The 17,933-nt window shown below is 34.6% G+C and overlaps 1 protein-coding gene across 4 annotated transcripts in view; it reads right to left on the bottom strand.

Annotated features, from left to right (window-relative positions):
- FSTL5 (follistatin like 5) overlaps positions 1 to 17,933 on the bottom strand; it is a 683,263-nt gene that overhangs the window by 55,761 nt on the left and 609,569 nt on the right. For all 4 annotated transcript variants that reach the window (XM_072773810.1, XM_072773809.1, XM_072773808.1 and 1 more), the window contains 2 exons: positions 14,699 to 14,848; positions 2,901 to 3,008 (listed from right to left, as the gene is read on the bottom strand). In XM_072773810.1, coding sequence (XP_072629911.1) covers positions 2,901 to 3,008; positions 14,699 to 14,848 — 258 coding nt within the window. The remainder of the gene's footprint in view (positions 1 to 2,900; positions 3,009 to 14,698; positions 14,849 to 17,933) is intronic.

The raw sequence follows: 17,933 nt of genomic DNA on the forward strand, positions 1-17,933 counted from the left end.
CTTCTCCCTCCGCTTATGTCTCTGTGTCTCTCAATGTGTGTCTCTCATGAATAAGTAAACAAAATCTTTTAATAAATAAGTAAGTAAAACAAATATTAAATCCCATTTCCTTTGCCAATGTTTCTTGATAACCTTGTTGGAAGACAAGTATCCATGAATATTTCGACATTTAAGCTAAGTCAGGTCTTTCTGAGCAAAAGGCACCAGTAAAGTTGGTGAAAGGATGATGGTGTCCCCAAAATGCCTTGGAAGCTAAGGGTGGCATATTGCTCCTGAGAGAGGTAGAGACTTAACTCCTTTGAGCCTTACTGACATTCCAGGTGCCAGCCTGATAAAATTTGTGTTCCAGAGTAATCATAATCCCTATCTGTCATGGCAGAGAATGGACCAATGTGTCAACAGCCTTTTTTTTTAAGCCTTTGAGACACATAATTCCAGGGTCCTTCTCCTGTTAGTACCACTATGCTGTATATACAGGGTAACATTAGTCTCCCACCACGTCACCCCATGAGGAAGGATGGGGGATGCATTGCGAATGCTAGCATGCTCCTGGAAGAAGAAATGTCTGTTCTCTGATCCAGAGACCCTGTATTTCCTGTCAGCCTGTCTATCTAACTATCCATGTATCTATCGATCTTACTTAATCTGTCACATATATCTATGTATGAACATGTGTATAAATGTTACTTTATGCAAATAAATCTTTATGTACTATTTCAAGAGTACTTCTCAATTCTTACATTTATTTTACATTTTCAGGTAAAATAGGTGAGACCTACCTTTCCCTCCACCCAACAAATATTTAAGATTCATTAAATCTTACAAGTATATATATTTTTTGGACATTCAGAGTAAAAGAAGCCATTTATAAATGGCTGAATAATATGTGAGAAGTTACTTAACTCCTTTTCAAAGCCTTTTTCTGACCTTTCTGTACGATATTAAAGGAGTTTGCCTAAAATGCTTTATGGAGGGATTGCTATTGAGAAACCCCTACTGAGAAAGCTATTAATTTATCAAAGGAGCAAGTACCAAAGTGGACGGGAAGGATTCAGTTCCAAAGAACATGATAAACTGAAAATTCATACAACTTTAAAAGAAAATACATACATATTTTTTACTTTTATAAGCTGTCTTTATTTTACTTTAAGGGTAATAGAGTTAAAAATAATTCATAAGAGTGAATTTTTAAAATCATATATATTGACCTGTTTTATCTGGTCAAGATTTAAGTGCAAAATATCAAATAACCGGACAATATTGTCATTTTGTGATAGATCAAACAATTGTCCGCAATGAAGACTGTAGTCTTTCCATCAGAAGACAGGCTCTGCTACTTCGTCCTCCTAAATCTAAGAAGGCAGTGCGACTCACTTTGGTGGAAGCGACTCTGTGAGAATTCTAGGGCCTAGATATTAATCAGCTTTGCAACTTCCACTGTCTTATAACCTGGAACCACCATGCTGCGGATGCCAGTCTAAAGGATGAGTAGGCACACGCAGGAGGCCCAAGCCACCCAGCTACTCACCACTCTCACATGACAGATGTGGGGGATAAGGCCCTTTTGAGCCACCCAGCTGTGTAATCACAGGCGTGCAGCCATCTGAGGGTTCCCTACCCGTGCCTACAAAATCCACAGATTATAGAACCACTGAACTATGGGTAATAAGCCATTCTTTAATTCTGTTTAACACATTAAATTTGGGGGTTGATTTGATTTGCCACAATAGATAACCGAAATATTATTATATATGTTAGATGTTTCAAATGACACATATTTCTAATGAAAAATAAAATGCCCTGTCATTCTGATAGTTCCTTTAAAAGATTCCATTTCGGGAGGCCTACCCTTTGTAAGTTAAATATTGCAAAATTAAAAATACTTCAGAAATATGTATTCTTAGTGATAACTGATTAAAATTAAAAACATTGTACTCAATAGACAATGAAAACTGGCCAAAGGTTAATGATTTGGGACTTTGTAAGAAGAGAAAATGTTCAGGGCAGTGCTACAATCACCAGGTAGTTTGAGACAAAGATAAAACACATTTTCAGGGTTAAATGTTCCTTCTCATTCCCTCTCAGTTTTCCATTAAACTTATAACTCCTGAAATTGAAACTGTGCCAAAGAGACATCATCAAAATATATATATACTTTTCCTCTCTCTGTCAAGTTGTATATAAACAACCTTAAAACCTAAGCAAAGGGGATCCCTGGGTGGTGTAGAGGTTTGGCGCCTGCCTTTGGCCCAGGGCGTGATCCTGGAGACCCGGGATCGAATTCCACATTGGGCTTCTGGTGCATGGAGCCTGCTTCTCCCTCTGCCTGTGTCTCTGCCTCTCTCTCTCTCTCTCTCTCTCTCTCTCTCTGTGTGACTATCATAAATAAAAAAAATAATAAAAAATAAAAAAAAACCTAAGCAAATTCCACAAAGACTATACCAGTTATTCCCCAATTAGAAATGAGCCTGTGCTCAGATAATAAGATACTATCTGTTTGGGGAAAGATAGAGATCTGCCTTGAGCCTGTCCAAGTCTCTTAATCTCTAGTTCACATGCCCTATTTTGAAGAGAGATGGAAACAAGAAAATTCTCCTGAAAATTGGACGGAGGGAGGGGATTGTTGAAAGGTAAATTATGACTCGTTTTTCCTTAATGGCATCAGTTTTATCATCATTGGCTTTTCTTTTTACATATAAATCTAACCATTGATAAGTATGTACTGCAATATTATCCCATCCAAACAAGTACTTTAGTATTAACTTTATCCCCCTCCTTTTCTGTGCAAATCTAGATATGATTAAAGTACAGTCCTCCAACGGAAGATCACCATAAATATCCAATGAGCTATGAAGGGTTAAAAATCATTATTTTTCTCAAATATACTGGAATGTGCTTACCTGCAGTGTTGGAGAAGTTTTTTCCGTGGTACCCCAGCTCAACACCCAGACCTGATCATGTGATTTGTCGTAGTGTAATTTAACTGGTACAGGGTCTGTGCTTACTGCCTGTAGGAAATGGGAATTGAAAAAAAGAAAATGTTTTCAGACTGAAATATTAGTTTTAAACTATGCCAGAAATTTTGAAAGAAACAAGAGTTTAGCTGTCAGATTAAAAATTTATGTTGCCAATTTTCTGATTTTCTAAACCTTTATATGTTTAATTTGGAAATATAATACTTTACGCAAGGATGTTTTCACACAGTTTTATATAGTCTTATGTTCCTTCATTACCCATGCAGATTGTGTGTCATGGATAAGCTATTTAGAAACTTAAAATATATAAATGATTAATCTGTGTATTTTATTCAATTATTGAACACAGGTAAGAGCTATGCTTATACTATTAGGTTTTCTTCATTCTAATGCTGGTCATGGGATTTGGCCATCTATAATGCTAAAATGCCTGCAATCTGATGTATGGCGGTAACCCTAATGACAGATTACCTAATTTAGTTTCCTTAACGAGAAATCTAAAATCACAGAAAGAAGTAAAAGCAATTTTTGAACCACACTTGATATGGTAAATGTGTTTTTCTGCCAATATTTATAATATTCAGCATTTACTTAGAACAAAACTTCCAGAAAAGAAATTGCTGCCAGGAAGTTATTTCACTCACCTTAATTTCAAGCTATTTATATTTCAGGCTAATGCCTTTCTCAAGTAATTTCCTGTAGTAGTTCCTTATATGTATTTTTCTAATTTTATAATATAAAACAATTGTATTCAATAAAACAACCTTTATTCAATTTTGAAAGCATTTCTTTCCGAGGCTCTGTTGAATATCCTTAGAGAATTTCCCAAGTCGCAGTTCATAATGTAATACTCTTCTCAGTGGGTTAGTTAAAGGTAAACTACAGTTGTGGTTGAATACGTGAAGGCTCATTTTTTAGCTCACATGTTGGCAACTTAGTCTTATGGAAGTATTTATCTTCTGAAACCTTGACCTGAATTTTTTTCTATTTAAAATTCTCAATACTCTTGGATTACTGAATTAATTATTGGACTTCTCAAGAGACCTACTTGAACATTTCTGTATTAGTGTCCTCATGACTTTCTTCCTAACAGAGCCATTATATTGTTTTGGGACCAGGTGGCCAACAATGATTCCAGGGAAGGTGGCCCACTTGGTGAGCATCAGAGATGTAAGCCTATTTCCCCTTCACAGATGCCAAGTTTCCCAGCCTCTCCAGAGGCTACCCTGGTCATGTGACATACTCTCCTTTATACATGGTAAGAATTCATATGATGAATGATTTCTGAGAATGATATTGCACCATACTTTCTCTTTGTTCCTGCTTTGAATGCTATCATACGAGAACATTAAGCTTTAATTTCCAAAGTCATTTTGAGGCCAAGACAATTAGATTAAGAAGGAAAAAGCCACACAACACTTTGAGGATTTGGCAGGAGAAAAATGAAAAGAGACTGAATTCTCCATAACAACCTTGAGTTGCGGCACAAACCTAGAGTAACTGTCTCTAGACTTGATGTTATTCGAGATAATTAAATGGCTTTATTGCTCAAGAGATAGTCTGGTATTTTGTTAATTGTAATCCAGTGAATGCCAGATGTTTCATTTAAATTCTTCATGTACTCATTGATTATTTCAACGCATATATAGCAGAAGTGCCATCATTAATCATTACACGAGTAACAAAGCAATAAGATTTCTTTGATTTTTCATCTTTTCCCCTTTATATGTAAAACTTGATCCATGTGTGATTATAACAGTTGCCCTCTTTTGCACGCGGCTTAAAAAGAAATAGTCCTAAGGTCTTTAAAAATGTTAAAGATAAAATAGCTCAACAACAAAAGCAACGTTAACAAAGACCTCATTATTATTCAATTATTAAGAGACAATTACACAAAGAGCAAAGATCTTTAGATAACTTTAAATATTAAGGAACAATTTAAATAAACATTTCCAGTTTGCCAGCTCTCATAAGATTCTTTTCTTTCACTGATCTCTTTCCTAAGTATGACCCTCTATGGGCATACCACAGTCCATGGGTTAGGTTAACATCCACATAAAACAGCATAAGAAATGGAGACTCAGCCTTCCCAGAAATCATCCAGCAGGCAATCAGCAGAGCTGATATTTGATAGTCTGTCGTTATCCCCCATGTGGCAACCTCTCTGAAGATGAGACACCATCCTTCCTAGTTGATAGTTTAATTCCTGACAATGCTGGATACGTTGCCCTCCTATTTATGCCTCACGTATAAGATACATTCTTTACTTTTTCTCTTTTGGAAAATGGAAAGAAATCCACAGGCCCAAACACATGCAGTATCGTCTGTATAAGTGTTACAGACCTAGCTGAGAATCAGGGAGAGACAGTATACTCCATGCTTATAGCTGACTACAGCGGAAGCTGACTACAAATGTAGCATCCTCACTTAAGTGAAAAAAAAGAAAAACCTTAGGAAGTTACTAAGCTTTTCTGTGCTTAAGTTTCCTCTCTAATAAAATGGAGACAATAATCAGACCCCATTTGAAAGGCTTGTTCTGCATATTTGGTAAGGTAGTAAATATGAAGTGCTTAGGTTGTGCCATGGAAATGTTACTATTACTATCAGAAAAGTTAATTGAACTAGAAGCATTTTCTTTTTTTTTTTCCTTTTTTAAAGATTTTTTTTTATGATTTACTAATTTGAGAGAGACTGAAGAGACAGAACAAATCGGGCAAAGGGCAGAGGGAAGCTCGCACCTGGGACCCTGGGATCTTGATCTGAGCCAAAGGCAGACACATAACCAACTGAGCTGCCCAGGCACCTGAACTAGAGGTATTTTCATGACAATTAGTATTGTAATGTTTTGAAGTTGGAGATATAGTGTCCTTATTTAGCAAATGAAGGATCTCAGACCTAGAAGAGAAAGTAAATAAACACCGTCTTTGTCCTTAAGGATTCTATAGGCTAGAGGGTGAAAGAATGACTAGATGCAGGTGACAAAATAAAAATACGGACCAAATGCCATGAAAGGTCAGAGGAAGAAGTACAAAGCAGAATGAAGGATAAGGGGAGGAGGTGATGCTTTGAGCTTTTAAGTATGAATATTTTAATAAATGGGAAGGCAGAGACTATTTTTTTTGAAGTCAACTTATGAGAATATGTTCCAGGAGATGTCAAAAGACAGTCCATAGAGAATTGCCTTCAAATTATTAAGATACATGTATTTGAAAGAGAAAAAAATATCAATTTTCAAAACTGCTTCAGATTAAAAAATATATCTACTCAACAGTCTCCAAAATGTTTGGATAGTTTTATATTTCAGCATTTTAAAGGTTTGTTATGAAATTCAACATATTTTGGTGTTTGGTTATAATAGCTCCTCAGAAATGAAAAAGATATGCAGATCCAAAATGGAGAAAAATACCTCTGACATGCTTTATTTGGAAAATGTTTAACTCTTAGGGGAAAAAAAAATCTCTTTGTAACTTTTCAAGTGTACAGGTATAACACATTCTACAGAAGGAACATTTACATGGTTTTCAGCAACAAAATCATGTAACAATGACAGAAATATTTCCAAACAACCATCTTTAGGATAATCTTGCCATACCCAATTTTCAGCCAAAAGACAGATATTTTCCTACTTATATTGTCAACTTTTGAAAGGAATAAATTGCATGTATTGGATTTCACAAAATAGCTCCTAGTATACTCTGGAAATTACTTTAAATGATGAGTAAGTTTAGATCATAAGCTTTTGTAAAAGAGAAAGACACTATATTTGATACTTAAAGTATTACCTCTCTTGCAACAATTAAACCTATAAGACTCTGTGTTGTGAAATAGTTGAAATGTTTCTCCACATTTTATGAAAGGGATGGTAAAGATTCTATTATCCTTGACTGCCCTCCCTCCCATGCCTCACATTCTCAGGAAACAGGATTCTATATGCTTTCTAAATACTGACCTCTGCAGCACCTCCGCTGCAACCCCAAGAACAGAGCTCTATCCTCTAGACCTCACCCCATGGTTTCTAACTTCAAATTTTATACTCACCACCTTTCTCAACAGATTTGTTAGGAAGTTTTTTTTTTTTTTTTGGTTAGCATTATTAGACAGATCATAAGAGCAATAACACTATGGGGTCTTCTCATTTCCCTCCGAGTAAAGCCAGAAGTCCTTCGAATGACTACCAAGCCCTGGCTGACCTGCCCCTTCTGTCTCCTTTCTCTGGCGCCTTCACCTACTCCTCCAGTCCAGGTGCTCTGGGCCTCCTGCTGTTCATCCAGCGTACTAGCCATACTTCTGCCTTTTGGAGGGCTTTGCCCCTGAATGGTCTTCCCCTAGATAGCCCAATGTCTGCTTCCTCAACACATTCGCTGCTCAGAACTCACCTTCTCAGTGATGCCGGTCTACTCCCCCTGCTTAACCCTTGGCCAGCCTTCATTTTGGGCACATCCCCTCACCCTTAGCTTTCCCAGCCCCACCTGGTCTTGAGCTACCATTTTATCTTTTCCAAAGCACTTACTACAAGAGCACATATTATATAATATACATTTTTAGTATTTCTATTTTTCATGTCCATCTATATCCCATAGATTCTAGGTTCCAAGAAAGATTTTTTTGCTTTTAAGCCAATAATACAACCTCTGCACTTAGAATAATACCCTGAAAATAGCAGTACTCGACAATTAGTGGACCTCTAAATCTACTTAATTAGGAAAAGCAAACTGCGAAAATTAAACAGCGTTCCAAACCTTATTAAGATTATCATTATTATTTTAAGAAAGACAATTATGCTCTATACCATACTTATTATGAACAAAAGTTTTTTAAAATGTTTTTCAAATACAAATTATTTTAATTTAATCTTCATAACAATCTTTGTGTTCAGATATGCCGTATTGATAATCCCTTTGTACAGACAACAGTGAATTCAAGTACCAATATCGATCCCTTCCTATTGTAAAACTCCCACTTCCCTCTCCAGGTGCTTTCCTGTCCACTGTGCATTACATCACTATTCAGCATACAGATGAATTTATTAGGCTTCCATGTTGGTCCATGTATTAAATATTTATAAAATGTCTTAAGATTTTTTTAAAAGATAAAAAGATATATAAATGACATCCTAGTATTCCCTTCTCACAACTCATCACCTTTCATTCCCTTATGCTACACACATTCCACTCTGGAGACTACTGGTGTATATATATATATATATTTTTTTTTTTTCCTGCAACTACCAACCATTTATCAAGAAAAAATGATATAAATTGAATTACAATGTTCAAGAATATGTGATTGGAAGAAAACATTCCATATATATTCATCCTTCTCCTCAGAATTAACCTATATAGATTGCTTATTCACTACTTTGTATAAATTTGCATTTAACTACTGATCTTATTCTGCTGGGAAATGGTTTTCAGGCTTTGCCTGGAGAAGCCTATGGAAGTAAGATTGATTTGTAGCAGGTGATTCAAATCCAGGCCATACTAGAACAAAGGGAATCAGGTTAGATCTAATGAATGATTCTGTAAGATTTTGTCTAAATGAAAGGTTCTGCTACTATAGGTTGGAAATTTTTCTCCCATACCATAAACACGATCATTTTCTGCACACAGGGCATTTGCTTGGCCTGGTGGTATACAAACAATTAGGCCACAATCCTACTTTCAAAAATGAACTGATCTTTTAAACATTTTCAGAAATATCTTTCAGGGGAAAGGAGAAAAAAATGAATGGGAAATATCAGAAAGGGAGACAAAACATGAGAGACTCCTAACTCTGGGAAATGAACTAGGGGGAGTGAAGGGGAGGTGGTCAGGGGGTGGGGGTGACTGGGTGACGGGCACTGAGGGGGGCACTTGATGGGATGAGCACTGGGTTGTATTCTATATGTTAGCAAATTGAACACCAATAAAAAATAAATTTATATAAAAAAAGAAATATCTTTCAAATTATAATATGTCATTATTATAATTAATTAACAGTCATGATCTACTCTACAAATGCAGGTCTGAAAATCCATTTCTTAATTTTCCATGTAAGTACCATTTTCAGAGTATTCTATTGTCATGTTGAATTAACTTCTTCCATTCTTTCATTAAAATGTTTAAAATACACTAAATAATAATAATAATAATAATAATAATAATAATAAAGGTCTTTTTGTAGCTTTATAAAGATATCACTAAAATATTTTTCTTTAATATTTTAAAACATTGCTTAAGAATATAATTGCTTATACAATAAGATTTTTTTTCCTCTTTGTCGATCTACAAACCTTAACTCCTTCATAATACCAACATACCCAGTGTTATGCAGATTTATCAGTACTTCTTGAGATGAGACAAATATAAAAGATTTAAAGTATATGCTATACGGGTCATGGACCAGTTGCATCAACTTCTATAAAGATGGCTTATTTTGTGAGGAGGCAACACTGATCATAGCAATAAAGATACACAAAACTTGGGGTGTCGTCCTGACATGAAGGAACAGTGAAGCACAGCTTGTTTATCAGCCTGACAAGAAGAGTACCAGCTGGCTAATTAAGTGAACCTAATTTAAACTAATGATGTCGATTCTCAAGATAATGTGCTAATGGCTAGAGGAGACTGCTGATGACACTTAAGAATACTCCCGAGGTGTCACAAGCCGCTTCTGCATCCAAGCAGAACCTGATTTTGCTCCACAGAAGACAAAATGAGGTCAGTTGTTTACTAGTCAGTCTTTAAAACAGCCAAATATCACCTGTCTGCCACTCTTACAAAAATTCCACAGTAAGAAAAATGTATATACATTTGATGTTTAAAGCAACACCAACATCACCGATTCCATTAAAAGACTGTGACCTTTTACTTTTTAAGCTGCAGATAAAAATAATACTGTTGCATCCGCTGAAAGCAAATATACTCTAATGGCATATTTTATCTTGAATTTCATGAAAATCTTATGTTGTCAGAAAATATGTGTCATTTTGATAATGAAATGTAACAAAGCTGTTCCAAATTTTTAAATATTTAATCCTAAATACACATTTAATACCAATCTGCACAGTCTTTTGCATGCATTTGCATGAAAAAGAAGAAATATGATTTCTTAGATAAGGTCTGGATAAAACACTGGGGATCTACTTTAATTAGATTGAAAAAGAAAGCTTGAAAGATTAAAGTTAAATAAGAGTAGTCTGTTTTTTTTCTCTTTTCTTTTTTTCAAGATTGATTTTGAACTTCACTGTTCCATTTCTTTATCCACACTATAGAAAATTCTGTGGCATCTTCTATCATGTTTGGGAGAAGACTAAGTAAATTTCTGTTATAATTAATATTCTTAGCTGTCTCTGTATAATATACACAGCTTTGGAAGAAATAAATCAACAGCTACAGCACATAATCAGGAAGTATAACTTCACTTGGATGCAAAAAAGACTGACTTCAACTTTAGCCGCAGTTGAGAAAAGTGGTCAAATTGAGAAAGGATGCTTAACATTTTACAAAATTAACTTTGTACTTTGCAGTTGACTTTGAGTGCGGTCTGTCCTTGGATCTAAATACAGCTCAAATCACAAAGTTGTAGTTGTCATTGTTTTTAATTTAGTGTTTTAAGTAGTTAGAGATGATCTTTCCTTAAATAGTTTTAGAACTTGAACTACTTGGATTCTTAATTTATAAGCAAAGGGTTCAATATCTAGGTCTGTAAAACCTGTCGTGTTGTTTTTAAACTGGGAAAACCTTGAGGGAATTTTTATAATTCTAAGAAACGAAATATTTTCAAGTATAAAAATAGAACAATTAGGATATTTATAATTCACCTTTAAACATGCACTTTTGAGGGCTAAGATTTACATACCCTAAGGTAATATTAAGACAAATATAAGGATGTATTCTTTTACTCAGCAGGGAGTAGATGTGGAATTAATTATCCAAAGGGCTCACAGACTGAAATTATATGTGGTTTTGAAAGAGAAAACTTAGACAAATTAAAACCTAGAAAATTTTAGTTAAAAAAAAAATCTTCTGTGGTATATATCTAAACTTTTAGGTTGGTATTTACAATCCACAATAAGTTTCAAAAAGTAGTATTCCTATCGGAAAGAATACTAGACTGAATGTACCGGTATGAAAATTTTCATTTTATTTATTTATTTATTTATTTATTTATTTATTTATTTATTTATTTATTTATTTATTATTTTTTGATTTTCATTTTATAAACAATGGTCATCCCTAAATTTCTGTAGAACCGATTGCTGCAGAGTGGCCCAAGTCATTGCAGCTGCTCTTTCACCCCTTCTTTCTGGTGAGGTATTCAGCAGCCCCTATAATTCAAAACCTTTCCCTTTCAATGACGAAGGGTACCATCAACAACACCATACACCCAGCCAGAGCTGCGTGAGCAAACCCAGGACACTCTACAGCCTCTGCCTTTTTGCTCCAAGGATTAAGTTTTCACATTTCTCCTACAACAGGAATTTATCTGGTAGGTTATTCTTGGTCCCTTCTGTTCTCCAAATGGAAGGTAGCTGTAGCAAGTGAGGCAATAAGGCAAGACGCATCCAGAGAAGCTTAAGATGCTTCTTCGATAAAGAAAGTCTGCCACAGGTCAGCTTTCACCTCTAAACCCATCTGAGACGGAATATTTTTTGTTGTTTTGTTTTAGAACTCTCAAATCAAGATTCCTTTTGTATTCCTATTGGGTTACATCATATTAACTTATGTTTTCCCTTTAATTTGTTTTTTCCCATTCGTTTTTCAAAATTCACTACTATGACTTTCACCTTAGTACTTTCTTAGTTTCTTTTACTCTCTGCTAGGATCGTGGTTATATATTCTTTTATTCAATTCTAATAGTGTTAATTGTGACTTTTGTCCTCGTTCTTTGCGAAAATTCCCAGTTTCCTTTTGATTAGTCTTTTTTTGAATAATTCAATGTTTACCTTTTACATGTTAATTCCTTTGTGTCTTTATAGACATTTCTTTATACTTTCCTTCTTTCATTCAGATTATTCTAATTTTCTTCAGCTAAATTCTAAAACTATCCAGTTAAATTTATCTATTACAGTTTTATTTTTAATTAAGGAGCTAAATTCCCTGACAGCTCAGTCTTATTTGGATTCAACATATTTAATCATGATTACCGATATTACTTGATATTGGTATTAGTATTTTACATTTACATTGGTGTTATTAATAGCGTAATGTTGTGTCAGAGAATGGGTATGAAACAATTTTCATTACTATTTCTTGTGACTTAATTTATAGCTCACCATGTGGTCATTTTTACTAAATGCTTCACTTAGTGAATGCTATGGTCTGAGTGTCTGTGTCCCCCCTAGAATTCATATCCTGAAATCCTAACCCCCAAAGGTGATGGTTTTGGGAAGTGTGGTCTTTGGGAAGTGATTAGGTCATGAGAATGGAGCCCTCCTGAATGAATTAGTGCTTTCATAAAATAGACCCATCAGAGATTCCTCACCCCTTCTGCTACATGAGGACACAGTGAAAGGGCACCAGTTATGAACCAGCAAGAGGATCCTCACAGGATCACAACCATGCTGACATTTTGATCTTGGACTTTCCAGACTCAGAACTGTGAGAAAAAAAAAAAAAATTCTGTTGCTTATAAGCTACTTAGTCTGTCATATTTGGTTGCAGGGCCACTATATTTAATATGTGTTATTATTTATTAATATATTTGATCATTGCCGGATGCAAAGGCTAACACACACGTATGTTAGTTCAAGCATAGCAACAGTGTTCAGTTCACATATAGCGTGGATTTTGTTGATTTATCAAGTGTTGAAGTATCAAAATCTCTTTTTGATCATATGCCAATCTCTACTAGTAGTATGGCAATAATCACTTGATAAAATTGTAAGCAATCACATACGTTTTTAGTCTTATATTTTCTTTTTATCATTATCAGGTAACTTGCTTTAACCTGATGCTTTGTGCCTTAAAGTTCCTTTTAAAGTCTCACATCAATATAGCTGCCCCAGCTTTATTGTTTTGTTGTTAGTAGAATTCCTGCATTATCTATACTGTCCTTAAATGTCACTTTTTCATTTACCTTTTTAGAGAGTATACCTCATAGTGTGCATATGGCTAGATTTTTGTTATTCTGTCCAGCAATTTTCTTTTTGTTTTTCAATTAATTACATGAGTCCATCCTTAGTTATTTTAATTGTGAGCATATTTTTTAAAAAAAATTTCTATTTATTTTTTAATCTTTGAGTATAGCTGACACACAATGTTACATTAGTTTCAGTTGTACAACTTAGTGATTTGACAAGTTTGTGCATTACGCTATGTTCACTGTAAGTATAGCTACCATCTGTCCCATTGCATGGCTATTACTCTATCATGACTCTATTCTTTATGCTCTACTTTTAGTCCCTATGACTTACTCATTTATAAATGGAGGCCTATATCTCTCTCTCCTCTTCAATATTTTGCCCAAACCCCACCTACCTACCTCTCCTCTGGCTAATATCAGTTTATTCTCTGTATTTATAGTTTGATTCTGCTTTTTGTTTGTTTATCCTTTTTTTTTATTTTCAATAAAAACACTTTTCATTCTTTTATTTGTAATACCAAACATAGCCATAGTAGGCAATCAACAAATGTACACAGAGTGAATGAGTGGATGGAGAGATGGATGATGGGATTTCATATGAAGCTGTTAAGGACTCTTAGAATGAAAAGCCCTAACATGAACTCATTACCACTTTTTGTGGTTCTAGTCAGGAATCATGAGAGGGGCTACTTCAATATTCGATTTGAAAACATTATTGATGCCAGAAAAGGTCTTTGTAAACATAAGGAATGGTTAGCTTCCAGTGTCTCAGAACTATTTTGATAGTAAATAGATATAAAGCACTTCTATATGCCAAGATCTTCTATAAATGTTTTATATGCATTAATTGAGGTAATTCTAAGTACAACTTGATGTGATATGTACAGTTATTAGTCCCATTTTGCGGATTATGCATATCTAATAAAGCTGTTTTAAGTTTGTTTTCTCTGAGAATCAGGAGGTCATAAGAGTCAAGGGCCCAGTAACTGGAGCCAGACTGCCTAGAAGCAAATCCTATACCACCCCTCAGTTGATGTGCAATGGAGTACAAATAGATTGCCCAAGTTAAACAACTTCAGAAAGAGCAGGGAATGAAACATTTGGGAACTTAAACCAGAATGGTTTTTTTATAACCATGACCATGACGATGTGTATTAGGATTTTTTTCTCTGTCTTTGACTTAAGTACATATTACTTGTTTAACTACTATAGTAAAGCCTACTAAATTACATTTATCTAATGAAGTCTACTATTATCTTGGCTTTTGTTAAGAATCAAGTAAGAAAGAGATAATACTGTTTCTGGAATGGTAATAGAAATACCTTAATTAGCCTCTGACTGGAACTTATGTAGCTCTGAACAGAATAAGCAAAACTGAGACTGATTTTTGTGGAACTAGCCGCGTTAGTATTATGATGTGTTTATGGAATCTAAGTTTTGAAAATAAGAAAAATTAAATTATTTTTTTTAATTCATTAAGCTGAAGGAACAGAAAGAGAGGACAGTGTGCAGAAAATGCATACATTTTCCAGTTATCCAAGCAATGAAACAAGTTATCAATGGCAATCAAATGTCAATGGGCAAGTTACTTGGTAAAGAATTACATACAAGTAAATTTCTTTTTTCAAATCATCTTCAAAAGCAGGGATCATTCATACCTGAACAACTTTTTGGGACTGGACATCAACAACAAGGACTCTGTCCAAAGTTGGCTGTGCAACGTAAATGAACTTGTCTTTGACATTAACAGCGGAGGCCCACACACACCTCTGAACTTCATCTCCTTCAGCTTTGGGACAGACTTCATCCTATAATTTAGAAAATAGGGGATAAAATGAATATCTTAAATTATATCATGGGTACGGCATATTTGGAGCAAAATTAACGTTTGATGCTTTACTACTACTTTAAGTATCAAAAGTAAAATATATACATACACAGAGAGAGAGTGTGTGTGTGTTAAATCAAATAAAACAATATATAGTGCATATGCAAGCTCATTAAATGTATATATAAATCAATATGAATAACCCTTTGATATAAATTTCATCATGACCTTAATCACTTATTTCTAACAGGATATAATCCTTTCATTCGTTATTACCTGTTCATAATTCAGTAACTTCAGAAATAGATAATAAATCCAATGTTTTCTCTCAAATCCTCTAATCTCAAGCTTCTTTACCAGGCATTAAATGTCACACTAAAATATATTTAGAGGTTATCTCATCGGTGGCTGCCCCCATGGCATATCCTTGATCTTTTCAAAAACTACCATATCCACCAGGAATGATTCGAAGTTTTCTAACTTGTGGAGTATCAGAAGCTTAGAAAAATTATAATTAGGTAGCTATTCAGAATGCTTATTTTATTTTTCAATTCGGTAGCAAGGTCACATTTTATCTTTTAATCTGCCCAAGTAGATTTTTATTTTGCTCCTTCACCCTCAATTGTTTTCTGGTTGAATATTTAGAGTTTGTAAAAGAAGGCCATAAATGAGGCCAAAAAAAAAAAAAATACCTTCTTTTCCTCCTTTCCTGAATTTTGTCAATACATGAATGTGAAAGGGATATTTAAGCCTTTGTGATACATGCTGGTAGACACATCACAAACGGGAGAAACATCATTAGCTCATTTTTATTTCAGGTTTTTTCTTTTATATGCCGGTCTTTTGGTTTTGTAATTTTCTCAACTTACCTGTAGTTAGAAAACTACTGGAGAAGAGAGATCTGTTGAACTGTGCATAAAATATGTGTGTAATGATATTTATATAATGATAACGATGTAATGATAAACACTGATTCTAGCGTTTCATTTGCTTTATGGTTTAGGTATGATCACTGATTACAGATGTCTAATTTATTGATTTGTATAATTCCAGTCAGTAACGCTTAAGTTAGAATACTCTCCTTCTTTAATTCAAATAAAAACATTTTTTTCCGGCTGACATTCCATTCACCATTTGTATTTAATAACCATGTAACACAATGAACAAGGTTTTCATTATCAACACCACTAAGCATTCTTTTACTCTAAAGATAATACTGACAGCAAATAAACCACATTTGTCATATAGTAATTAAAATGGATATGCCGCAGTAACACCTTTTGGGGGAGCACAAGCATAGTAGGTGCCTTATCTGTTTGCATAAAATTTAGATAATGATGTAAAAACCAGAGCACTTTGGAAGGAGAGCTCAGTGTGTGGTCTGCTGTTTCTCTCCTCTAAAACTTCAGATCTGATTCAGGGAGAACTTGGAATGTCCTCTAATTTTTAAGATTCAGTCCAGAAGTTGCCAGGTACAGTCAAGACATGGGGAACATATAATGATAGTGTTTTCCTCTAAACAGTACAGGCTGTTTCCAGGCTTCCAGAACAGAACCAAACAAATCGAAAACTAAACATCCAATGTGTGCTTCTGGCAGTTCTGGAAGCATGACATTAATTCCATTACACAGAATGTACCCTAATCACTGTAACATGATTACCAGTAGGGTCATCCCGAGCAATGTCCACGGCCCCCTTCAACAGGCAGGACAAACCTGAAATCTGTCCCCAGCACATGCACAGAATAGTCTCATTCATCAGTTCACTGAAACATTATTTTCTATGCCGAACATATTTCTCCAGAAGTATATTAAATATCTTTGACAAGAACCTATTTTGTGAGAATCCAGGACTCTTAATATGTACTTGAGAGGCATGAAGATGAGGGGGGGGGGAGTGGGAGTTGAGGTCGATGAAAGGCTCTGAACATAGAAAAATTGTTTATGAATTCTTTGCTGTCGTGTAAAAGCTACCAACAAAATCTGCCAAAATAATAGGAAGTGTGAGTGACCTGACACATAACTGTCAGTGAAACAACTGCCGAACCAGGAGCAATTTCCACCCCTTTGTTTGCTACAAAACTATTCAACAGTAAAATAAACTGCTCTGCTGGGAATTATTTCCTATTTGTATGCTGTCTCCATTAGATGTCCCTGACCAGCCTCACAATCATTTTTACAAAGCCATTAAAAGTTTCCTGACAGCCACCCTGAGTTTTCTTTGCTTCACTTTATGTTATTATTTCAGATTATAGTCTATTAGGTCCCATTTTACAACAGCACTCTTATTTTTTCAAATCACATAGATTAATATTTATTTCTGTGGATAGGAATTTTAGAGGAATGTTTTTCACATGCATTAGGCATTTAATGAGACAAAGGAAGAGCTCAAAAAAAAAAAAAAAACCAAAGATGCAAAATAAAATTAAGATAATACATACTGATGAGGAAAATTGTTAGGAATTAGATCAAGAAGCTTAATTAAATCATTTTTTATAGAAATGTACACCCACCATTTAGACTAAAAGGAAATAATAAGATATTAGACCTAATAAGGATGAGGGTCAATAAGAAAAAGATAATTCTAGTTCATAGTTAGAATTCATCTGTTTCCCTTTACATCATTTCCATATTCAATTACATATATTCTTCCAAAATTTTAAAGGCAAACAGGGTATGTTTCTAGTGATGATAGAAGTATGGATTTAACAATTAAAATAGTGTTGATGATACCTGATTGTTAAACATAAGTAGGTCAAATAGGTGGATATTTGCATTCATCTTCTATAGGACTTTGCCATTTTTATTTATTGTGTTGTCTATTAAAAACACTTTTCCCTGGGCGTTTGGATGGCTCAGTTGGTTGAGCCTCCAACTCTTGGTTTCAGCTCAGGTCATGATCTCCAGGTCAGGCTCATGCTTAGCATGGAGGCTGCTTGAGAAGATTCTCTTCCTCTGCCCTTCCTCCTGCTTGATCAATAGATGTCTCTTTCTCTCTCTCTCTAATAAAGTAATAAATAAAATCTTTTAAAAAATCACTTTCCCATCAAACCTCTAAATTCTAAT

This window comes from Canis lupus, chromosome 13 (assembly GCF_048164855.1).
Source record: "Canis lupus baileyi chromosome 13, mCanLup2.hap1, whole genome shotgun sequence".
NCBI classification, from domain to species: Eukaryota; Metazoa; Chordata; class Mammalia; order Carnivora; family Canidae; genus Canis; species Canis lupus.